General features: G+C 44.6%; 1 protein-coding gene across 1 annotated transcript in view; it reads left to right on the top strand.

Moving 5' to 3' along the window:
• The window catches only part of LOC311106368 (ezrin-like), a 59,882-nt gene extending 34,394 nt beyond the window's left edge, over positions 1-25,488 (top strand). Inside the window, exons 5-15 of the mRNA XM_084148702.1 lie at positions 362-484; positions 603-754; positions 1,191-1,274; positions 1,595-1,741; positions 8,098-8,194; positions 9,491-9,654; positions 10,649-10,779; positions 12,472-12,632; positions 22,391-22,483; positions 22,740-23,024; positions 23,356-25,488. Coding sequence (XP_084004828.1) covers positions 362-484; positions 603-754; positions 1,191-1,274; positions 1,595-1,741; positions 8,098-8,194; positions 9,491-9,654; positions 10,649-10,779; positions 12,472-12,632; positions 22,391-22,483; positions 22,740-23,024; positions 23,356-23,520 — 1,602 coding nt within the window. The 3' untranslated portion in view covers positions 23,521-25,488. The remainder of the gene's footprint in view (positions 1-361; positions 485-602; positions 755-1,190; positions 1,275-1,594; positions 1,742-8,097; positions 8,195-9,490; positions 9,655-10,648; positions 10,780-12,471; positions 12,633-22,390; positions 22,484-22,739; positions 23,025-23,355) is intronic.
• Positions 25,489-25,510: the final 22 nt, after the last annotated feature.

Below are 25,510 nucleotides of genomic sequence, written 5' to 3'. Positions count from 1 at the left end.
AATATGTGAACACCCTGTAACATTTCATTCCCCTTCTCCCCTCTAACCCTCATAGATAGCCTAGCTGCCCTGTTCAGGTGGAGGGGTATTATGTTTCACTGTTTTCTGTTTGTTTCTCGTTGTGATTTATATGCGTCTCGTGTGTACACAGTATATTTCACTTGTGAGCTGAGAAGTGTTTCGGCCCTGTCCCTATTCCCTATAGTGCACTTATTTTGACCAGGGCACCTGGGCTCTGATCAAAAGTAGCGCACTATATGGGGAATAGGGTGCCATTTGGGATGCCGATTCCTCTTGAAGGACATTGGGGACAATAAATGTCATCAATCAATGATCAATGAATCGTCTCTCTCCAACCCAGGTGTCGTCCCAGGACGTGAAGAAGGAGAACCCGCTGCAGTTCAAGTTCCGCGCCAAGTTCTTCCCCGAGGACGTTTCTGAGGAGCTGATCCAGGACATCACCCAGAAGCAGTTTTTCCTGCAGGTAACGCACACTCATATATATATATATATATATATATATACAGACATACACACACACACCACATCACACACCATACCCACACACACACGTTTTTTTGCGTGTCTGTGCCTGTGTCCAGGTGAAGGAGGGCATCCTGAGCGACGAGGTCTACTGCCCCCCGGAGACGGCCGTGCTGCTGGCCTCCTACTCAGTCCAGGCCAAGTTCGGAGACTTCACCCGGGACCTCCACCGGCCCGGCTACCTCACCTCAGACCGCCTGCTGCCCCAGCGGTGAGCGCCGGTCCACTTCCAGTCTCTATGGGCCTTGGTCAAAAGTAGTGCACTGCATAGGAAATATGGTGACATTTAGGAAACGAGTTATTTTCCAATAGCTACACTAGCATGAAGCACACTACTTTCTTCATATGTAGCAATGTATTGAGGGCGTGCATTCTAAGTGGTATGCTAGTATGGACATTGGAACTTAGGCAGGAATACAGACTCCAAACAATAGCTTACTGTGTTGCTGTAATAGACAGGAACAGGATCACGTTTTGTGTTCACATAGATGAGAAGAAATCCATGCCATGAGAAATCCAGTATTGGTCATAACATGAGTACCCTTTATTCATTATACCTCCTCTCTGTTTGCCCACTCTTCTATTCTTCCATTGTTGTTCCCTTCCTTTCTGCCCTCCCTCCTTCTCTCCCTCTCTCTCTCTCACAGTGTTCTGGAGCAGCACAAGTTGTCCAGGGAGCAGTGGGAGGAGAGGATCCAGGTGTGGCATGAGGAACACCGAGGAATGCTCAAGTGAGTTCCTCTCTGTGTTGGTTTGTACGAGTCTGTATGTTGGTGTCCCTGTCATAATGAAACAGGTTCCCCTGATTCGCTCTACCTCAGATAGCAATTATTTCCCTTTTTATTTATATGACTTTATGAAGATGCTCATTAGTTGATCAGGGCTTATCTTCTTGGGTTCATTCATACACAAACATACGATACAATACGATACATGATACCATACCATAACATACAATACAACACACCACAGTACCATACACAAGGACACAATAATAAAAGAATATCAAATACCAAACCATTCCTTAATTTCTCCATGTCTGATCCTACAGGGAGGATGCCATGCTGGAATACCTGAAGATCGCCCAGGACCTGGAGATGTACGGAGTCAACTACTTTAACATCAAAAACAAGAAAGGAACCGAGCTGTGGCTGGGTGTGGACGCCCTTGGACTCAACATCTACGAGAAGGAAGACAAGTAAGAAATAGCCTTCGGAGTTGTGTTCAGTAGGTCACACTGTAGCAAAAACATTTAGCAAAGAAACATTTAAAATGAGCATTTCTTATTGGACAAGTCCAGGTAGTCCCTCCCTGTTTGTCTGTTTCAAAATGTTTTCTCCCTACAGGACACCACCCAGGTTCCCTCACTGAACTGACCACTAGTGCAGTGTTTCTCAGTCCTGGTCCTGGGGACCCAAAGGGGTGCACATTTTTGTTTTTCCCCTAGCTCTAAAACACAAATAATCAAAGGTTTGATGATGAGTTGATTACTTGAATCAAGTGTGTTAGTGCTGGGGGAAAAAACAAAATGCATCCCTTTGGGTGTCTAGGACCAGGATTGAGACTCTGCACTAGAGGGTCAAGTCATGCAAAACTGTGTTCAAATAGTGTTTAATTGCTGCTGCCTGGGGTGCCACTGCCACTATTCCATTACTTCCATTGAGCCAGGCAAGATTTCAAATACTATTTGAACCCAGGTCTAAAGTCATGTAGTCCATCTACCCATTCTGGTTCTGCTTGACAACGATACCGGGTTGTTTTCCGGCCTTCGCTACAGTTCGGTTTCAGACATTGTGGCCTTATTCCAATGGACTTCTGTCCTGGTTAACCCATGTCTTTAGTTAATCAGTACCAACGAAGATCATTCTCACCAGACAATATTACAGGAATAAGTTACTACAGCCCTCTTCCCTTCCACTGTCTCTCTCTTTTGATGAGCTTTTACTGTTCCATCATACCCAAGGTTGTTGTGTGAGTTTGCGGTCCACCAAATACTTTGCTAAAGCTCAAAATAAAGATACAGATTTGACCAGATCACTCACGCGATACAAGCGGTAACTGCGTGATTATTTGGTAAATACTTGCTCCCGGTGAGTTAAATTACTGGGTTAAAGTAGATTATGACATAATAGAAGTGTTCCTTATATAGTCGATAGTCCTGCAGTCACTGACCCTCTATCAGTACCACTGGCTGAGTGACATCAGACCAGTGTTCAAATAGTTGTTTCCTTTCAAGATGGGCTGGGTTTGCAGTTAACACTTTTGGGACTACTCCGTTGGCTCCATCGGGCCAGACAAACTCAATTAAGCACAGCTAAATTCACAGCAAAGTAGATAATTAAATACTATTTGAACCAATGTCTGGCAGACGTGCCAAAGTAGTGTTTGGAGTACAGTGCACTAACCTCTTGCTTGGTTGTGTTGTTGACAACGGTCGTTGCGCCCTTCTTAGAGCTCCATGCACTGTTTGAACTCTCCATGCCAAAAGTCTATTCAAAGCAGTGTGGTCCAAGGTCAGTTCATCCTAGTGAGAAGTGAATACGGCTCCTTGGGTGGGTAATGAGAAAATGTATCGACTCAGCCGCCACCCAGAGGACTCTGTCTGGCCACAGATGGTAGTGCTTTAATTCTAACTTGAGTGTATCTTTTGGGATTTCCCACTGTTTTACTCTCTACCCACATTATTGTGGCTTGTGTCCAGATTGTCTGGGGGTTTTATGCTTAGCTTTAAATCCACACAAAGCACATATGGATATATGTTTGAGAGAGTGTTTCTTTAAAGTCAGTGTTTATTTACAACTACAATTGTTCCATAGAATGGCTTTAAAGTGAATCTAACACTCTTATTTTTACTTGAATCTGGTGAACCAAGGAGAAAATGGGGCAAGAGAGAGACACACAAACACAGGGCTCTGTGTCTGTCTGTAAGGCTCTGAGTGTTTGTGTCCTTGAGTGTGTGTGTGTGTGTGTGTGTGTGTGTGTGCGCGCGCACGGGTGGGTGTGTGTGTACACTCTGGGGCTCGGCAACAGAAATGCCTCTCTGCCGCAGTGCACTCTGCTGTAACCATGGCGACGCCTACTGGTTTTTCAAGCTGTGCGGGACTTAAGAATGCCAGGCTGACCTAGAGTGCATTCCCCTCAACGAAGGCAGCAGGCTACATACAATACGCAGCACTACTACTGCCAAGGCCTCTGAGATACATACAGAGTGCATAGTGTAGACTCCTTAGACCCTGCTGAGACACCCACACTAGCATACCATTGCTCCTTTTTGTGTCAGATATGGCCATCATGCCAATGTTTTACGCCTTAGGCAATTTGTCAAACAAACGCACACACCCTCATTCAGTATAAGACGAATAGCTAGCTATCAGGACAGGGTTCCATTTTGACCCTATACCAGAAAGGAGGGTATATGATGTGAAAGTTGTCCTAGATTGTCCCTGATTGCTGAATAAATCCATCCAAATACATGTTTACATTTCCATGAGATTCTACATAACCCAGAACACACAATGTAAATAAAATCTCTAGAACGGGCCTCTGACCCTAGCGATTTGACTGGTAAAATTATAATTTTTCTTTGAAACACACCTCTGTGGATAACAGTTATTGGGAGATGTTACCTTATACAACACCTAACCTATCAGTTAGAGATTACTCTAAATAAGAGTCATGTCCATTCCCTTGTAGATTCCTCACATGTACAGTGGCTTGCGAAAGTATTCACCCCCCTTGGCATTCTTCCTATTTTGTTGCCTTACAACCTGGAATTAAAATAGATTTTTTGGGGGGGGTTTGTATCATTTGATTTACACAACATGCCTACCACTTTGAAGATGCAAAATATGTTTTATTGTGAAACAAACAAGAAATGAGACAAAAAAACAGAACTTGAGTGTGCATAACTATTCACCCCCCCAAAGTCAATACTTTGTAGAGCAAAGTATTGGGGGTATCTCTTGGGGTATGTCTCTATAAGCTTGGCACATCTAGCCACTGGGATTTTTGCCCATTCTTCAAGGCAAAACTGTTCCAGCTCCTTCAAGTTGGATGGGTTCCGCTGGTGTACAGCGATCTTTAAGTCATACCACAGATTCTCAATTGGATTTAGGTCTGGGCTTTGACAGTATGCTTAGGGTCATTGTCCTGCTGGAAGGTGAACCTACATCCCAGTCTCAAATCTCTGCAAGACTGAAACAGGTTTCCCTCAAGAATTTCCCTGTATTTAGCGCCATCCATCATTCCTTCAATTCTGACCAGTTTCCCAGTCCCTGCCGATGAAAAACATCCAAACAGCATGAGGCTGCCACCACCATGCATCACTGTGGGGATGGTGTTCTCGGGATGATGAGAGGTGTTGGGTTGGCACCAGACATAGCATTTTCCTTGATGGCCAAAAAGCTCAATTTTTGTCTCATCTGACCAGAGTACCTTCTTCCATATGTTTGGGGAGTCTCTCACATGCCTTTTGGCGAACGGCAAATGTGTTTGCTTATTTTTTTCTTTAAGCAATGTTTTTTTTCTGGCCACTCTTCCGTAAAGCCCAGCTCTGTGGAGTGTAGGCTCCTTCAGGGTTATCTTTGGCTCTTTGTTGCCACTCTGATTAATGTCCTCCTTGCCTGGTCTGTGAGTTTTGGTGGGCGGAACCTCTCTTGCCAGGTTTGTTGTGGAGCCATATTCTTTCAATTTTTTTATAATGGATTTAATGGTGCTCCGTGGGAAGTTCAACGTTTCGGATATTTTTGTATAACCCAACCCTGATATGTACTTCTCCACAACTTTGTCCCTGACCTGTTTGGAGAGCTCCTTGGTCTTCATGGTGCCGCTTGCTTGGTGGTGCCCCTTGCTTAGTGGTGTTGCAGACTCTGTGGCTTTTCAGAACAGGTGTATACAGTGGGGAGAACAAGTATTTGATATACTGCCGATTTTGCAGGTTTTCCTACTTACAAAGTATGTAGAGGTCTGTCATTTTTATCATAGGTACACTTCAACTGTGAGAGACGGAATCTAAAACAAAAATCCTAGAAAATCACATTGTATGATTTTTAAGTAATTAATTTGCATTCTATTGCATGACATAAGTATTTGATCACCTACCAACCAGTAAGAATTCCGGCTCTCACAGACCTGTCAGTTTTTCTTTAAGAAGCCCTCCTGTTCTCCACTCATTACCTGTATTAACTGCACCTGTTTGAACTTGTTACCTGTATAAAAGACACCTGTCCACACACTCAATCAAACAGACTCCAACCTCTCCACAATGGCCAAGACCAGAGAGCTGTGTAAGGACATCAGGGATAGAATTGTAGACCTGCACAAGGCTGGGATGGGCTAAAGGACAATAGGCAAGCAGCTTGGTGAGAAGGCAACAACTGTTGGCGCAATTATTAGAAAATAGAAGAAGTTCAAGATGACGGTCAATCACCCTCGGTCTGGGGCTCCATGCAAGATCTCACCTCGTGGGGCATCAATGATCATGAGGAAGGTGAGGGATCAGCCCAGAACTACACGGCAGGACCTGGTCACTGACCTGAAGAGAGCTGGGACCACAGTCTCAAAGAAAACCATTAGTAACACACTACGCCGTGGATTAAAATCCTGCAGCGCACGCAAGGTCCCCCTGCTCAAGCCAGCGCATGTCTAGGCCCGTCTGAAGTTTGCCAATGACCATCTGGATGATCCAGAGGAGGAATGGGAGAAGGTCATGTGGTCTGATGAGACAAAAATAGAGCTTTTTGGTCTAAACTCCACTCGCCGTGTTAGGAGGAAGAAGAAGGATGAGTACAACCCCAAGAACACCATCCCAACCGTGAAGCATGGAGGTGGAAACATCATTCTTTGGGGATGCTTTTCTGCAAAGGGGACAGGACGACTGCATCGTATTGAGGGTAGCATGGATGGGGCCATGTATCGCGAGATCTTGGCCAACAACCTCCTTCCTGGAGTAAGAGCATTGAAGATGGGTCGTGGCTGGGTCTTCCAGCATGACAACGACCCGAAACACAGCCAGAGCAACTAAGGAGTGGCTCCGTAAGAAGCATCTCAAGGTCCTGGAGTGGCCTAGCCAGTCTCCAGACCTGAACCCAATAGAAAATCTTTGGAGGGAGCTGAAAGTCCGTATTGCCCAGCGACAGCCCCGAAACCTGAAGGATCTGGAGAAGGTCTGTATGGAGGAGTGGGCCAAAATCCCTGCTGCAGTGTGTGCAAACCTGGTCAAGACCTACAGGAAACGTATGATCTCTGTAATTGCAAACAAAGGTTTCTGTACCAAATATTAAGTTCAGCTTTTCTGATGTATCAAATACTTATGCCATGCAATAAAATGCAAATTAGATTCCGTCTCTCACAGTTGAAGTGTACCTATGATAAAAATTACAGACCTCTACATGCTTTGTAAGTAGGAAACCCTGCAAAATCGGCAGTGTATCAAATACTCACTGTATATACTGAGATGATGTGACAGATCATGTGACACTTAGATTGCACACAGGTGGACTTTATTTAACTAATTATTTGACTTCTGAACATAATTGATTGCACCAGATCTTTATTTAGGGGCTTCATAGCAAAGGGGGTGAATACATATGCATGCACCACTTTTCTGTAATTTATTTTTCATTTCATTTCACCAATTTGGACTATTTTGTGTATGTCCATTACATGAAATCCAAATAAAAATCCATTTAAATTACAGGTTGTAATGCAACAAAATAGGAAAAACGCCAAGGGGGATGAATACCTTTGCAAGGCACTGTATGGGATGAATACTTTTGCAAGGCACTGTATGTCAGCCAGGGTCTGTAATTGATTGAAATACCAGTTCAGGAAGCAGCAGGGTTTCGCAGTGTGACACTGTAAGGCGGATCATATTACATCCTCCGTATGGCTATATACAGCCTAATGTATGTGTCCGCGTGGCGTGTGTCCGTTTTACATTTAGCAGATGCTATTATCCTGAGCGACTTACAGTAAAATGTAAGTGCATACATTTTCATACTGGTCACCCGTGGGAATTGAACCCACAATTCTGGCATTGCAAGCGCCATTCTCTACCAAGTGAGCTACACGGGACCAAGTAAAGAACCAGCCAATGTCTCTCTCTCCAGCACACAATGGACGAGCCCCGCCTGAAATTCCTCGCACCTAGCCCTATTGATACAGAGGCCAACATGTACAATGCAGTAGTACGCACAGTCCTGCCTCAGACATTTACATGGAATGAATCATATCCTATTTCAGATTTGTTGCACTTGTTTCCTACAACTGATCCCATGCTGTGTCCCAAATGGCACCCTTTTCCCTATATATTGCATAGCCTATAAGGAATTATATAAGGAATAAGGTGCCATTTGAGACAGTGTTTCCACTAACATTGAAATAATTTGGCTTTGGTTGGTTTCAATGAAAAGATTTGGCTACCAACACCCTGGATTTTGATTTGGGAAATAATCTGGAATAAATCTATGGAATATTAACACTGTAATGTCCACTATTAAGCCATGTAAGAACATGTACAATACTAACACTGGTTTGCCTCATTTCTCCCATCAGACTGACCCCAAAGATCGGCTTCCCCTGGAGCGAGATCAGAAACATTTCCTTCAACGACAAGAAGTTCATCATCAAGCCCATCGACAAGAAGGCCCCGGTGAGTTACGCCTAAACACCATAGATTCACACAAATAGGGCCAAGCCAGGCTAAGCCCAACTGTACCGGGCTGGCCTGGTTACGCATTCACCATAATTGCTGGAACTCTGCTGGAAAGGACAATGTGAACAGAAAATATCCAAGCCAACACATTACAGTTTGGGTCAGCCCTACAGTGTGAATCAAGCATCAGACACAGGTCGCCATGACGCAGAACCACAATAACACTGTTTTGATGATCGATACTATTCACCACATCACACACTGTCTTCACACACCACATTTAACATCACAATGAAAACAATCTGAAAGCATTAGGAAACGGCTGCAGCAGATGTCACGATGGACCAATATAAAACAGATCTGTTTGTGCTGTAAAGCCAACTTCTATGGTCAGTGTTATGCAAAACAAACAACCATAGGAGCTGGCTATACAGCACAAACCGATCTGGGACCAGGCTAAAACACAATGTAGTGTAAAGTAAGAGATACAGGAAGATGTTTTACTTTGTATTTACTGTAGGTACAGTTTGTGTTGGCTACCTCACCTCCCATATTCCCAGCTCTGCCTGCTTGCGTCCTCTCTCCTCTCCTGCTCCGTCTCCTTGGGGCTATCCTCAGTCCCAACTCCCATTGTCAACAGAACCCTGGCTCCAGCCCCTGCTTGCACAGATAGGGAGACACACAGACACACTTACACACACAAGTTGGTTAGGACGCACGTGTGCACACACCCTGAGTGCTCTTCTAATGTCCATCAAGCCTCTACGCTCAACAGACCTCATCTCTTCTGCTCAAGCCACTATTTGTGTGTGTGTGTGTGTGTGTGTGTGTGTGTGTGTGTGTGTGTGTGTGTGTGCATGCGTGTGTATGTGGTCAGCCTAACTGGTCAGTAAGCGCAGATGGGCAGTGTCTCATTCATCTGAAAGGTTAAGTCATTCCTACTGCTTCTTTCAGCTGCCATTTCCACTTTCCATCCAAAGCAAATGGTCGCTGTGCGCGTTGCCATGCAGCGTGCAAGTCTCTACACCTGCCTACAGTAAACCATTTGTCATTTCAACATTAGGGAAGCACAGAAGACTGTCTGCAAAACTGTTTTGTCTGACCTGAGTTTTGTTCTTTTCTCCACCCTCCTCCACCTCTTTTTCCCCCACATCTCTCTATTTCGCACCTCTGTCTCGCTCTCTCCCCCACAACTCTCGCCGCCACCCTCTTTTTATTTCTACCCCCCCCCCCCCTCTCTCACCCACTATCAATCTCTCATCCTCTCTCTCTCTCACACTCTTCTTCTCTCAGGACTTTGTGTTCTATGCCCCTCGCCTGCGCATCAACAAGCGCATCCTGCAGCTGTGCATGGGCAACCACGAGCTGTACATGCGCCGCCGCAAGCCTGACACCATCGAGGTGCAGCAGATGAAGGCCCAGGCCCGCGAGGAGAAGAACCAGAAACAGTTGGAGAAGTGTGTGTGTGTGTGTGTGTGTGTGAGTTTAGAATAGGGATGGTCAACACTCCTCCTGGAGAACAACTGGATGTACTTGCTTTTGCTCCATCCCTACCCAAACACCTGATCAGATTCAGAATATCACTCACAAAAAGAGATTGTATCCCACTTCACATTATAATAGTTGTCCGTAGTAGCAAATATATGGCGTTATTCATATCCTAGCATGAATCTCTTGCTCCAAAGCTTATTAGCATGCTCTTCATTACAGCAAGACATGCTCAGCACCTTTGTAGGCCTCACAGGTACTTGAAGTACCGCAGCGCTAGGTCACTAGCATAAGTAGATTAAGCCCAGCGTAGCGCTGATGATTCAATAGCATGACCTCATTCTGTGAGTGAAGCGACGTTAAGACAAGGTTGTGGGAGCTGGCTAGTGTTATCTGGACAGTATCGCCTCTGCACAGCTGTTCAAACAACATGATGTAACAGTCATTCATGACGCTGTACATGGCCGAGGTCTGTCACATACAAATCGCCTGTAGGACTTTCCCCACACTGCCAAGCCCACACAATAAAAGGGAATGGAAGTTGGTGGGGATGATCTATTGGAGAATGTTCATTGTGTTTTTGGACTAGATTGTTATGCATTACAATGAAATGTAATGTACATGTGTACACTAGAGGTATACAGGCTGCATTGTATAATGAAAGTAAACCAGCTTATTTAAAATCACAGTACAAACTACAAAGGCTATGTGTAGAATGACAGTTTATGCCTGCTACATTGTGCCCCCCGAATGTGTTTGCTTGCTTTTGTGTGTATGGGTGGGTGTGCATGCGCATGTGTGTGTGGCTGTGTGTACAACGTATACAAAGTGTGTGTCTCTACTCAATGTGCGTAAAATCAGTGTGTGCTCTCACACACTGCGAGAGGGGCCAGTTGAATAGTTTATTAGCCAGCACACGTCAGCCCCTCTTTGTGGCTCACACCGGCCCTCTCTTATCTGCAGGACCCAGCTGGAGAACGAGAAGAAGAAGAGGGAGGCCATCGAGAAAGAGAAGGAGCAGATGGAGCGAGAGAAGCAGGAGCTGATGATGAGGCTCTACCAGTTTGAGGAGAAGACCAAGAAGGCAGAGAAAGGTAGGACCGAGGGAGAACAGGGTCTGACTGGGGAGGACACTAGGGTCACCCAGAGCACATTTATCACCTAAATGGGATTGTTTGCTATTTTATACTTATCCATCTTAAAAAACTGCATTGTTGGTTAAGGGCTTGTAAGTGAGCATTTCACTGGAAGGTCTACACCTGTTGTATTCGGCGCATGTGGCAAATCAAATTTGATTTGAGGTGGGTGTGTGTGTGCGTCCATGTGTGTGAGAAAGAAAGAAATGGGGGGGGGAAGAGAGAGAGAGTGTGTGTGTACCTGTGGAATTTGTGTGTGTGTTGGTGTGCGTTCATACTTTATACGTGCGTGCATCATTTTTATGCCGCATATAAAAGAGAGCTTAAAACAGTAACGATATTTGAGAAAATGGTTCTCAGTTGATGACAATTTGCATTTCAATAGTTTTACTACTCTGGTTGTTTCAATTCAGAGGTAATAAACAGGTGGCATTGTGCTATGTGTGACTTTGTCACTGTGGACCTTAGATAGCCCGGCGGTACCGTTTTTACAGGGTTAGATATCAGCAATCGGGCTGATAAGGCATTCCTCATCGACCTTTGTTTGTAACCCTCTATTCAGGGTTCATCGCCATTCAGTCTTTACCATATAGTGCGGTCTGTCGGATTTACGTGGCGCACAGGATTAGTATTTGCATGAATATAGCTGTGGAAAGGGTTTACGGATACACCATGGAAGTAGAGCAGCCATGTAACTACAGTAAGTGCCTGATGGTTTGATAGTGGTGTGTTTTGCAATTGTAAGTTTGTAATATTTTGTACTTCGTTTTTGAAGGCCCGCTGCAGAGGTCGGTCCTTTGTCCTTCTTTTTTAAATTTTTTTTTTTTTTACAGCAGTTTGCAGTACTGGACATGTAGTGTAATTTGGAGGTTTATGCAGGGCAGAATTTTCACTTGGTTATTGGTCTATCACCCTCAAATTCAAATCTGGACCACTGCTTTTTTTCCATTCTTCCCCTCTAATCAGGAACTGAGTTAGACCGGGCATACCAGGTGGGTGCAATTAATGATTAGGTAGAACAGACAATCAGCAGTACTTTGGACCTCCTAGGATAATATTTGAGTACCCCTGGTCTATCAGTTAGTAATGCAGGGAGCTGTGACAGTTTTTTCATTTTACATTTTAGTCATTTAGCAGACGCTCTTATCCAGAGCGACTTACAGTTAGTGAGTGCATACATTTTTCATACTGGCCCCCCGTGGGAAACGAACCCACAACCCTGGCGTTGCAAGCGCCATGCTCTACCAACTGAGCTACATTACACAGTTCTCTCTGTGTAATGCTAGAGAGTTGTTAGGAAACTCATGTTTGCTACATGTGGTTGTAGTGTTCATCTTGTTCTGTATGTGTTTCTCAGTGTAGCTATGTGCATCTGTGTGCCTCACACTGAATGTATATTGGGTTAGAAATATCTCTGTCTCGCAGAGGCGTATCTGTCTTTTATCTGTCTATTCCTGTCAGTGTCACTCTTATCTCTTTGAGGCTCTGTGTGTCTGACCTGCATGAGTAGCATGTGTGTTTGGGTGTCTTCCAGGTCGTCTTTATTGCCCTAGTCAGCATAACACGTTGCACAGAATATAAAATCTCACAATACACGCGCGCGTCATTGTTTGTGTGTCTCACCTCTGTCTCTCGGTCTCTCCTCTCCAGACCTCCAGGAGCAGATGCAACGTGCCACGCAGCTGGAGGTGGAGAGGAGGATGGCGGAGGACGAGGCGGCCCGCCTGGAGGCTGAGCGTCAGGCCGCCCTGCTGGCCAAGGAGGAGCTGGCCCGCCACGCCCAGGACCAGATGCACAACCAGGAGCAGCTGGTGAGAACCACCACACAACCATGTTACAACCATGTTACAAACATGTCACAACCCCCCAATAACCTTGCTAAGCTGTCCTTTAGCACTACCATGTCACAGCCAATTGAAACGCCACTATAACCCTACTACACTGTACTACACTGTACTATACTGTACATGCTGAAATGGACCTATACTGTACATGCTGAAATAGACTTATGTATCTATATGTGACCGACCAGAGTTCGAACTCAGGTCTTCTCCTGCACGCCACAAGACAGTTAGCCCACTGAGCTAAAGCCTAGGCACCACCTCTTTAGCATATACAACTCCGAACTACACCTCACTGCAGCGAACTGTGTAGAGCTGAAATAACCGCTGTTCAGCACTAAAGAGCAAACAAAACCTGTACCAGACTGCTCCTCAAGACATCGTAATAATGTCCTTCACCACCGTAAAACTGGAGCGCATCCCATTATGCCAGACAGCGCCTACCCTGCTCTGCACCAGACCACCCTCAGGGTCACTTTAACAGGCCTGACAGGAAACCTGTAGACCAGGGTGAAGTGTGCTCTCACTAGGCTATCGACAGTGGAACACTGAGTCTGTTTTGATAGGGACAAGTTAGACGACAGCCACTCTGAACAAACCCCATAACAGAGCCCTTTGTCATGATAAACGGATAAAGACACCAGATAAATACACGATGAGTAATGATAACTTGGCTATATACACAGGGTGCCAGTACTGAGTCGATGTGCAGGGGTACGAGGTAGTTGAGGTAGATATGTACATATAGGTAGGGATAAAGTGACTAGGCAACAGGATGGACAATAAACAGTAATGTAGGCTACAATATATTTTAAATCAATCAAATGTATTTATAAAGCAGATGTCACAAAGTGCTTATACAGAAACCCAGCCTAAAACGCCAAAGAGCCAACAATGCAGATGTAGAAGCACAGATGTATTTGCACTAATAGGGCTTTCCCCAAATATGTATTGCATTATCATGACCCCTATAGGCCCTACTAGTATGAACACTGCAACATTATCATCTGTTTTTCCTCAATCTCCTCAGCTTTAACTAGGTATACTGGAAGCTCCAGTGACTAAGCACCACTCTAGCCTAGCAACCTGTTGAGTGTTTTCAATGGAGGCTGTGTTGGGCCTTTTTCAGCCAGCCACCAATTTTACAGCACACTTCACAGGTGGTGTTTTATGGTCAAACATCCACACTGTGTGTGTCGTGCTTTTGTGCTGGGCTTTGTGTGTGCGTGCAGTATTTACAACCCTAGATTTCACACACACACACACTGCGACAACAGACACAGTGTGTATTCAGAACCCTTGCTTGGTTGGCTCTGGTGAAAACCAGTCAGTCACAGACATTGTTTTGGTGCATTGCAGACAGAGGCCACCTGGAGTAGGATGGAGTTGCCCCTAGACGCTGATCGTGGGTCAGTTAGACATTTTCCCCGCTAAAGGTTAAAGGGCAATTCCACCCCTTTTCAACCTCATATTCATCATCTCCAGCACCAGACCAGTGTCTACATATGTGTCACATTTCTATGATCTGAGGTTAAAAATATAATAAAAAAAATGCTTCTCTGTGACATCACAGGGTAGGATTAAAAGTAAAAAACAGTGATTTTCAAAACCTACAACGAGTTTCTAGCCCAAGGGAGTTATTTTTTTCTACACACGTCATTGCGAAACTCAGTGTTTGAAAATCACTGTTTTTAAAATGTTTAAGCTTATGATGATGTCATCGGGTAGAACTTTTTAACTTTTTTTTTTCTACTACAAAATTTAGAAATGACACTGGTATTGTGCTGGAGATAATGAAAAGTAGGTTGAAAAGTGGTGGAGTTTAACCTTTTAAGGTTAAGATTGCGGGAGTGGAAGCTGATCCTAAACTTCACCCTGGAGCGAGGCCCCCTCATCTCCTTGGAGGCTATTCAGACTCAGAGCTCTCCTCTGACCTCCCTGCTCTGTCCAACTTTCATCAAGATCCATGTAGAGAATGGAGATCCAAGATGACAGTCGCACTCTCTGATAAATGACCAGCTCTACCCCAGGTCCTGAAGTGCTGAGCCCTACACTGAGCACTTGTACTCTAATGTACAGTGTTGCGGTGAAATATTTTGGCACCTTTGCACTTTACAATGGAGTGTATTGGAGCATAATGTTCTGTTTTCTATTTTCAAAACTGGTTGAATGGCTATTGTTACCCTGTAGGCACCTGCAACTTACCACAGGTGAGAAATTACACACCTCCAACCAAATTCATTTCAATCAAGGCATTTTTTTTTTACTTTTGAAAAATCATAATTTTAGTTTCGATTTTGTATTTCTTGGTCCTGTGCAGTTGTAAATCAAACAAATACACGTGTGAACACCAAACGTTTTTTCAATTCCAATTTATTTGAGAAGAGATACTGAATCGTGCAAGGGTGCCAATATACAGTGGGGGAAAAAAGTATTTAGTCAGCCACCAATTGTGCAAGTTCTCCCACTTAAAAAGATGAGAGAGGCCTGTAATTTTCATCATAGGTACACGTCAACTATGACAGACAAATTGAGAAAAAAAAATCTGGAAAATCACATTGTAGGATTTTTAATGAATTTATTTGCAAATTATGGTGGAAAATAAGTATTTGGTCACCTACAAACAAGCAAGATTTCTGGCTCTCACAGACCTGTAACTTCTTCTTTAAGAGGCTCCTCTGTCCTCCACTCGTTACCTGTATTAATGGCACCTGTTTGAACTTGTTATCAGTATAAAAGACACCTGTCCACAACCTCAAACAGTCACACTCCAAACTCCACTATGGCCAAGACCAAAGAGCTGTCAAAGGACACCAGAAACAAAATTGTAGACCTGCACCAGGCTGGGAAGACTGAATCTGCAATAGGTAAGCAGCTTGGTTTGAAGAAATCAACTGTGGGATCAATTATTAGGAAATGGAAGACATACAAGACCACTGATAATCTCCCTCGATCTGGGGCTCCACGCAAGATCTCACCCCGTGGGGTCAAAATGATCACAAGAACGGTGAGCAAAAATCCCAGAACCACACGGGGGGACCTAGTGAATGACCTGCAGAGAGCTGGGACCAAAGTAACAAAGCCTACCATCAGTAACACACTACGCCGCCAGGGACTCAAATCCTGCAGTGCCAGACGTGTCCCCTTGCTTAAGCCAGTACATGTCCAGGCCCGTCTGAAGTTTGCTAGAGTGCATTTGGATGATCCAGAAGAGGATTGGGAGAATGTCATATGGTCAGATGAAACCAAAATATAACTTTTTGGTAAAAACTCAACTCGTCGTGTTTGAAGGACAAAGAATGCTGAGTTGCATCCAAAGAACACCATACCTACTGTGAAGCATGGGGTTGGAAACATCATGCTTTGGGGCTGTTTTTCTGCAAAGGGACCAGGACGACTGATCCGTGTAAAGGAAAGAATGAATGGGGCCATGTATCGTGAGATTTTGAGTGAAAACCTCCTTCCATCAGCAAGGGCATTGAAGATGAACCGTGGCTGGGTCTTTTAGCATGACAATGATCCCAAACACACCGCCCGGGCAACGAAGGAGTGGCTTCGTAAGAAGCATTTCAAGGTCCTGGAGTGGCCTAGCCAGTCTCCAGATCTCAACCCCATAGAAAATCTTTGGAGGGAGTTGAAAGTCCGTGTTGCCCAGCGACAGCCCCAAAACATCACTGCTCTAGAGGAGATCTGCATGGAGGAATGGGCCAAAATACCAGCAACAGTGTGTGAAAACCTTGTGAAGACTTACAGAAAACGTTTGACCTGTGTCATTGCCAACAAAGGGTATATAACAAAGTATTGAGAAACTTTTGTTATTGACCAAATACTTATTTTCCACCATAATTTGCAAATAAATTCATTAAAAATCCTACAATGTGATTTTCTGGATTTTTTTTTTCTCATTTTGTCTGTCATAGTTGACGTGTACCTATGATGAAAATTACAGGCCTCTCTCATCTTTTTAAGTGGGAGAACTTGCACAATTGGTGGCTGACTAAATACTTTTTTTCCCCACTGTATTTGACCACAACTATAGGACTCTCCACTCTCTGGTGCTGTTTGGTTTTGTTGTTTTCAATCTTCCTTGCGACCTGCCCTGTCTGGAACTGTGAGGAGTAACAGCGTAACCTACGTTGCTACCATGACAAAGACCAAAGCTGGCGGGAGTACCGTTGAGGACAGTGGTGTCTCCAGATCACAGGTTCTACAAGCAGTTGTTACAACAACAAGAAAATAGTTTCAAGTGTTTTGTCCAAATACTGATGGAGTCAACTAATAAAATAATGGATGACCTGACCAGAGAGGTCCAGGACCTGAAGAACTGTTTGCAGTTCTCGCAGGGTCAGCTTGATGAGTTTAAACAGGAGAACGGCAAGATGACAGCAATCTGTAAGTCCTTGAGGCTCATTGTCCACCCTCGCTCTGAAAAGCCTGGAAGGGATGAGAGAGCCAAGCCTACGGGTTCGTAGCTTCAACCCCGCAGCACACACACACACTTACACACAAACTGATTAAAAAAGAATGGCGCTGGAGATTTTTTTTACATGCTCCTAACCAATTGTGATATTGTTTGTATTTCTTTGTTATTTGTAACTAACTTATTTTGTGCATAATGTTTCTGCCACCGTCTCTTATGACCGAAAATAGCTTCTGGACATCAGGGCAGCGATTACTCACTTCCTACTTAACAAAGATTTTTTCTTTAACTAGTCGGAAGCGAAGGATTTTCTTCAGACACCCGACAAGGCCCAAAACTCCGTCATTCGCATGAGAAAGAGACAGATATCTGGGACGTAGGTCGGGTACCTTGTAAGGATCTGACGGCGAGTGGGTAATCTGCCTCTACCATCAGTCCTATTAGCCAACGTACAATCATTGGATAACAAAATAGATGAACTACGATCACGAATATCCTACCAACGGGACATTAAAAACTGTTTCACCGACTCTTGACTGAACGACGACATGGATAACATACAGCTGGCAGGATATACACTGCATCGCCAAGATAGAACAGCTGCCTCCGGTAAGACAAGGGGTGGCTGTCTGTGTATATTTGTAAACAACAGCTGGTGCACGAAATCTAATATTAAGGAAGTCTCAAGGTTTTGCTCGCCTGAGGTAGAGTATCTCATGATAAGCTGTAGACCACACTATTTACCAAGAGAGTTTTCATCTATATTTTTCGTAGCTGTCTATTTACCACCACAAACCGATGCTGGCACTAAAGACCGCACTCAATGAGCTGTATAAGGCCATAAGCAAACAGGAAAACGCTCAACCAGAGGTGGCACTCCTAGTGGCCGGGGACTTCAATGCAGGGAAACTTAAATCCGTTTGACCTCATTTCTACCAGCATGTTAAATGTGCAACCAGAGGAAAAAAACTCTAGACCACCTTTACTCCACACACAGAGATGCGTACAAAGCTCTCCCTCGCCCTCCATTTGGCAAATCTGACCATAACTCTTATCCTCCTGATTCCTGCTTACAAGCAAAAACTAAAGCAGGAAGCACCAGTGACTCGGTCAATAAAGAAGTGATCAGATGACACAGATGCTAAGCTACAGGACTGTTTTGCTAGCACAGACTGGAATATGTTCCGGGATTCTTCCGATGGCATTGAGGAGTACACCACATCAGTCACTGGCTTCATCAATAAGTGCATCGATGACATCGTCCCCATAGTGACCGTACGTACATACCCCAACCAGAAGCCATGGATTACAGGCAACATCCGCACTGAGCTAAAGGGTATAGCTGCTGCTTTAAAGGAGCGGGACTCTAACCAGGACGCTTATAAGAAATCCCGCTATGCCCTCAGAGCATCAATACAGGACTAAGATTGAATTGTACTACACCGGCTCAGACGCTCGTCGGATGTGGCAGGGCTTGCAAACTATTACAGACTACAAAGGGAAGCACAGCCGCGAGCTGTCCAGTGACACGAGCAACACTGAAGCATGCATGAGAGCGTCAGCTGTTCCGGACGACTGTGTGATCACGCTCTCCGTAGCCGATGTGAGTAAGACCTTTAAACAGGTCAACATTCACAAGGCCGCAGGGCCAGATGTATTACCAGGACGTCTTCACTGACATTTTCAACCTGTCCCTGGCTGAGTCTGTAATACCAACATGTTTCAAGCAGACCAGCATAGTCCCTGTGCCCAAGAACGCTAAGGTAACCTGCCTAAATGACTACCGACCCATAGCACTCACGTTTGTAGACATGAAATGCTTTGAAAGGCTGGTCATGGCTCACGTCAACACCATTATCCCAGAAACCCTAGACCCACTCCAATTTGCATACTGCCACAACAGATCCACAGATGATGCAATCTCTATTGCACTCCACACTGCCCTTTCCCACCTGGACAAAAGGAACACATACGTGAGAATGTTATTCATTGACTACAGCTCAGCGTTCAACACCATAGTGCCCTCAAAGCTCATCACTAAGCTAAGGAACCTGGGACTAAACACCTCCCTCTGCAACTGGATCCTGAACTTCCTGACGGGCCGCCCCCAGGTGGTAAGTGTAGGTAACAACACATCTGCCACGCTGATCCTCAACACGGGGGCCCCTCACGGTGTGTGCTCAGTCCCCTCCTGTACTCCCTGTTCACCCATGACTGCATGGCCAGGCACGACTCCAACACCATCATTAAGTTTGCAGACGACACAACATTGGTAGGCCTGATCACCGACAACGATGAGAGCCTATAGGGAGGAGGTCAGAAACCTGGCCATGTGGTGCCAGGATAACAACCTCTCCCTCAATGTGATCAAGACAAAGAAGATGATTGTGGACTACAAGAAAAAGAAGAGGGCCGAGCACGCCCCCATTCTCATCGATGGGACTGTAGTGGAGCAGGTTGAGAGCTTCATGTTCCTTGGTGTCCATCACCAACAAACTATCATTGTCCAAACACACCAAGACAGTCGTGAAGAGGGCCCGACAAAGCTTATTCCCCCTCAGGAGACTGAAAATATTTGGCATGGGTCTTCAGATCCTCAAAAAGTTATACAGCTGCACCATCGAGAGCATCCTGACTGGTTGCATCACTGCCTGGTATGGCAACTGCTCGGCCTCCGACCGCAAGGCACTACAGAGGGTAGTGCGTACGGCCCAGTACATAACTGGGGCCAAGCTTCCTGCCATCCAGGACCTCTATACCAGACGGTGTCAGAGGAAGGCCCTAACAATTGTCAGACTCCAGCACGGCAAGCGGTACCGGAGCGCCAAGTCTAGGTCCAAAAGGATTCTTAACAGCTTCTACCCCCAAGCCATAAGACTCCTTAACAGCTAATCAAATGGCTACCTGGACTATTTGTCCTCAGGCCAGGAGGGAAGCCAAAGTCTACCCAATAGTGGTAAAGCAGTCTTTTACATTTAAGTCATTTAGCAGACGCTCTTATCCAGAGCGACTTACAAATTGGTGCATTTAACTTAGGATAGCCAGTGGGACAACCACATCTTGATCACAGTAAGTACACTTCTTCAAACAAGCAGCTGTGAGCAAAGTCGGTGCAATCAGGGACAACTACATGTTGATCATAATAAGTACATTTCTTTAAACAAGTCAGTGCTGGCAGGTGAAATAAGTCAGGTGTTAGTTTAGACAAAAGACAATGGTAGTAAAGGGGGGGTAGAAGGATTACTATTATACTATTCCAGGTATTCCTTAAAGAGGTAGGGTTTCAAGTGTCTCCTGAAGGTGGTCAGTGACTCCGCTGTCCTGGCGTCGTGGGGGAGCTTGTTCCACCATTGGGGTACCAGAGCAGCGAATAGCTTTGACTGGGCTGAGCGGGAACTGTGCTTCCGTAGAGGTAGGGAGGCTAGCAGACCAGAGGTTCTAACAGCAGACCTATCAGCTTGCTGCCAGCTCTTAGCAAACTGTTGGAAAAAATGGTGTTTGACCAAATACAATGCTATTTCTCTGTAAACAAATGAACAACAGACTTTCAGCATGCACTCAACATGTACTTACACAAATGACTTATGATTGGTTGAAAGAATTTAATAAGAAGATGATTGTGGGAGCTGTACTGTTAGATATCAGTGCAGCCTTTGATATTATTGACCATAACCTGTTGTTGAGAACTTATGTGTTATGGTTTTTCTACCTCTGACATATCGTGGATTCAGAGCTGTCTATATAATAGAACTCAGAGAGTTTTCTTTAATGGAAGCTTCTCTAATGTCAAACATGTAAAGTGTGGTGTACCACGGGCAGCTCTTTAGGCCCTCTACTCTTTTCAATTTTTACCAATGAACTGCCACTGGCATTAAACAAAGCATGTGTGTTCATGTATGCTGATGATTCAACCATATATGCATCAGCAACCACAGCTAATGAAGTCAAATGAAACCCTTAACAGAGTTGCAGTCTGTTTTGGAATAGTTGGCCAGTAATAAACTGGTCCTGAACGTCTCTAAAACTAAGAGCATTGTATGTGGTACAAATCATTCCCTAAGTTCTAGACCTCAGCTGAATCTGCTAATGAATGGTGTGGCTGTTGAACAAGTTGAGGAGACTAAATTACTTGGTGTTACCTTAGATTGTAAACTGTCGTGGTCAAAACATATAGATTAAATGGTTGTAAAGATGGGGAGAGGTCTGTCCGTAATAAGGAGACGCTCTTCTTTTTTGACACCACACTCCACAAAGCAAGTCCTACAGGCTGTAGTTTTATCTTATCTTGAATATTGTCCAGTCATATGGTCAAATGCTGCAAAGAAAGACCTAGTTAAGCTGCAGCTGGCCCAGAACAAAGCGGTATGTCTTGCTCTTCATTGTAATCAGAGGGCTAATATTAATACTATGCATGCCAGTCTCTTAGCTAAGAGTTGAGGAAAGACTGACTGCGTCACTTCTTGTTTTTATAAGAAACATTAATGTGTTGGAAATTCCAAATTGTTTGCATAGTCAATTTACACACAGCACTGCCACACACACTTACCCCACAAGACATGCCACCAGGGGTCTTTTCACAGTCCCCAGGTCCAGAACAAATTCAAGGAAACGTACAATATTATACAGAGCCATGAGTGCATGGAACTCCCTTCCATCTTATATAGTGCAAGTGAACAGCAAACCTGGTTAAAAAACAAACAAATAAAGCAGCACCTCACGGCACAACGCCTCTCCCCCATGTGCCCTACTTGTGTGTATGTACTGACATGTATGTGTAACTGATAGATGCACACACACGTATGTACATTTTAAAATATTTTGTCTGCCGTGTCAGACCCAAGTAAGACTAGATGTTGCCATTGGCGTCAGTTAATGGGGATCCTAATAAATCAAATCAAACCATGGTGGCCCACACTGGTCATTATACCTCATCACCAGATTATTAGCTCCAGCACATGTTGAGACAGACTGAACTCTGGCCTACTCACTCTACTGCACCACAGTACTCTCAGCTTCTCCTTTTTCTCTTCTGTAAGGTGACTTTTATACATTCCCCACACCCACAGTGTCCATCCATCTCTGTCCTAATGTTCACCTTTTACTAAAACCTGTAGTCCTCCTCCACACTATCCCCTACACCCCTCTCTTTCTCTCCATCCCCTCCCACAGACTTGTAGTCCTTTGTCTACTGTACCCTTACTGTCTGTGGCCTGTAGCCCTCCACCTCCTCTGTCGTCTTCCTTCTCTCGCCCAGATGTTTAAGTCCTCTCCTCTCCCCCCCTCTCCCCTCTTCTGTTCTCTCCATCAGGCCGCAGAGCTGGCCGAGCACACGGCTAAGATCGCCCTGCTGGAGGAGGCCAAGAGACGCAAGGAGGAAGAGGCCGACACATGGCAGCACAGGGTGAGTCGCCCACACACACACGTGAACAAAACGCATGCGGGCCTATGGACGCACCCACAAGCACGCACAATTGGATGTGCATACACGCACACAGGTGCCCACACACACACAGTCAGTCACTTACTATTGATATTGAAGGTTGCATTGTAATGTGGGGCATTCTAGGGTGTTTACATTTACATCATTAAGCAGACGCTGTTCTGTGTTAATAACTGCCGTGACCACCATCCCCCTCCCTTTCCCTCCCAACCCGCAGGCCCGGGAGGCCCAGGACGACCTGCTGAAGACCAAGGAGGAGCTTCACATGGTGATGACGGCCCCTCCTCCGCCGCCCCCTCCCCCCATGTTTGTGGAGGTGCCCATGTTCGTGGACAACCACGACGTGATGACTATGGCGGAGGAGCAGAACGACCACGACAGTGAGGAGAACAACAGCACATACAGCGCCGAACTGCAGAACGAGGGCTTCAACGACCACCGCCTGGAGGAGGAGCGCCTCACTGAGGCCGAGAAGAACGAGCGCGTGCAGAAGCAGCTTATGGTGAGAGAGGAGTTCGCAGAGAGCCGTGCGAGTTTGCAGGGATCGGTTGATGGGTTGAGTGATGGATTGATAACTTGATTGATTCATTCATTCATTCATTCATTCATTAAATCATTGTCTTGAATTTTATATTACTAGTAACACATCAACCTATAGATATCTGCTGTCCTACACCCACACTATTGCCCAGGGTGAGCCTAGGACATTTCCCTCTCTTACTCTGACTGAGTACAGCTTGAGTTAAGTTGTTGTCCTCTTGTTGACTTATGTCCTTGGCTTGTTCCTCCCTTGTTGACTTCTTGTCGACTCATCGACTTATTCCTCCATGCAGGCCCTGAGCTCGGAGCTGGCCCAGGCGCGTGACGACACTAAGCATACCCAGAACGACCTGCTCCACACAGAGAACGTGCGCGCCGGCCGGGACAAGTACAAGACCCTGCGGCAGATCCGATCAGGCAACACCAAGCAGAGGATCGATGAGTTTGAGGCCTTATAAGAGGGCCCTTTCCCCTAGGTCACGAGGGCCTCACAGCCACGTACCCTTTCTGAATAGTGTCTGAACTAATCCCTCCACTGCTACACACACACACACACACACACACACACACACACACACACACACACACACACACACACACACACACACACACACACACACACACACACACACACACACACACACACACTGACTGACTGACTGACTGACTGACTATACATACACACATGCACGTGGGTGCACAAACATTTGACTTTTTAGTCATTTAGCAGACGCTCTTATCTAGAGTGACTTACATTAGTGAATTCATCACACCTACAGGAGCAGTATAAAGAGTGAGTGACATATCTGCATCACCACTTTTACTAGTTACCCCTTAGGGAGCTAGCTAACTTCTTTAATAAACTGTCAGGCAGTGTGGGGGGCTTTAGTGCCAAATAAAATGTTTTCTTCTTTCCTTTTAGCATAACACATTTTCTTTCTGTTTTGATTGTATGTAATTTGATGCGATCAAACCAAATCAATCACCATTGTTTTTAACCAAAGGTGTGATGATGAGTAGTGGGACTAGACAATTATAGTACGCCATGATGTATACATGATAGACAAAGTACAGCCAATCAGAGTCTCGCTTTATGTTTCTTAAATGTGTGAATGTGGAAAAAGGGCAATATCTGTTGTTTTTCACAGGGACCACTCAGAAAGGGGAAAATACAGTATAATGAAACATTTACTCTCAGAAAAGTGTACTATGTAATGTTTTATTTAGTTTTTCCATATTTTGAACACTTCATTTATGTTTAATATTGCTCTACAGTAGCTTGCAAATCATGAATAGTTGAATATTTATATGGTATATGGGTCATTTAATCTTGGGTTGTATATTTTTGCTATTCTAATGATCATGAGAACATTTTATATGTATCAAAGGTTATATATCGACCAAAATAATGATAGTTTTGTGTTTTCATAAGGTTTTCTTTTAGGTCACTAAATTAAAGATATATATATATTATTTTTTTTACAGCTGCATTGGACCTTTTATCTCTATCAAATCATTTCTGGGTAACAATTAAGCACTGTGATTGTCTTCAATTAATATGGTCAAAAATAGCTTCTTAACAAAGAGCAATTTCTCAAGCAACAATTTTGCTATGACTGTCTGGGAGTGATCTGAGTGGAGACCGAAAACTAGCTTTTTTCAGAGCGGTTTGGAACTCTTTCTTATTGGTCAATTAACTAATTTACTGCATGGTGATGTCACCATGGAAAGGCCAAAGCTCCATCCCACCAAAATTTCAGGCGATCTTTTCAAACTGCTTTTATACTAAAAGGGTATTATCGTCATTTTCACAGTATTATTACAACCTCAGTGTGGAAATATATATATAAAACACAGGAAAATCACGTTTTTGACTGCAATGGGCCTTTAATTAAATATTCCGCTGCATGTCATCAAATCAGGATAAGGAGATTTTTTTTGCTATACAGTTCACGGTAGCTAGCAGCATTTATGAGGCATACATGCATCTTCTCCAGGAGCACCGTGCTTATACAAAAACACTTACATTTCTCCTTTCTTTTTTTCGTTTATGTCACCTTTAAGTGAGGAATGAGAGGATGACATGTTTTCAGTCAGTATGTTATGAATGCACCCAGCGGACAAAACTGCTTGAAAAATTGTCATTACAACCAGAAACTATTTGAAATTAAGTTATGACATCTCAACCAGTTCAGCACATGGTGGTGGTTTTAACCCCACAGAGAGGCCTTTTTCTATTGGATGTTCCTCTTGAGCCTCCATAGGCTTCAGTCCCTGTCTCGCTATTGACTCTTCTTTCTCTGGATGTGTACTAGACTCGTTTTTACTGACTGTAACCGATGACGATGTGCAGTCGCTGTCCTTTATTTAAACTTGATTTTATAACGTGTTCAACATATTGGCAATAAAGATCTCCTGTGATTACAGCTTCGTACTATGTTTTCACTT

This window comes from Coregonus lavaretus (assembly GCF_964263955.1).
Source record: "Coregonus lavaretus genome assembly, chromosome: 31".
In the NCBI taxonomy this organism is placed as follows: domain Eukaryota; kingdom Metazoa; phylum Chordata; class Actinopteri; order Salmoniformes; family Salmonidae; genus Coregonus; species Coregonus lavaretus.
Note: the sequence above shows the minus strand (reverse complement) of the source record. Positions and strands in the feature narration are given on the sequence as shown.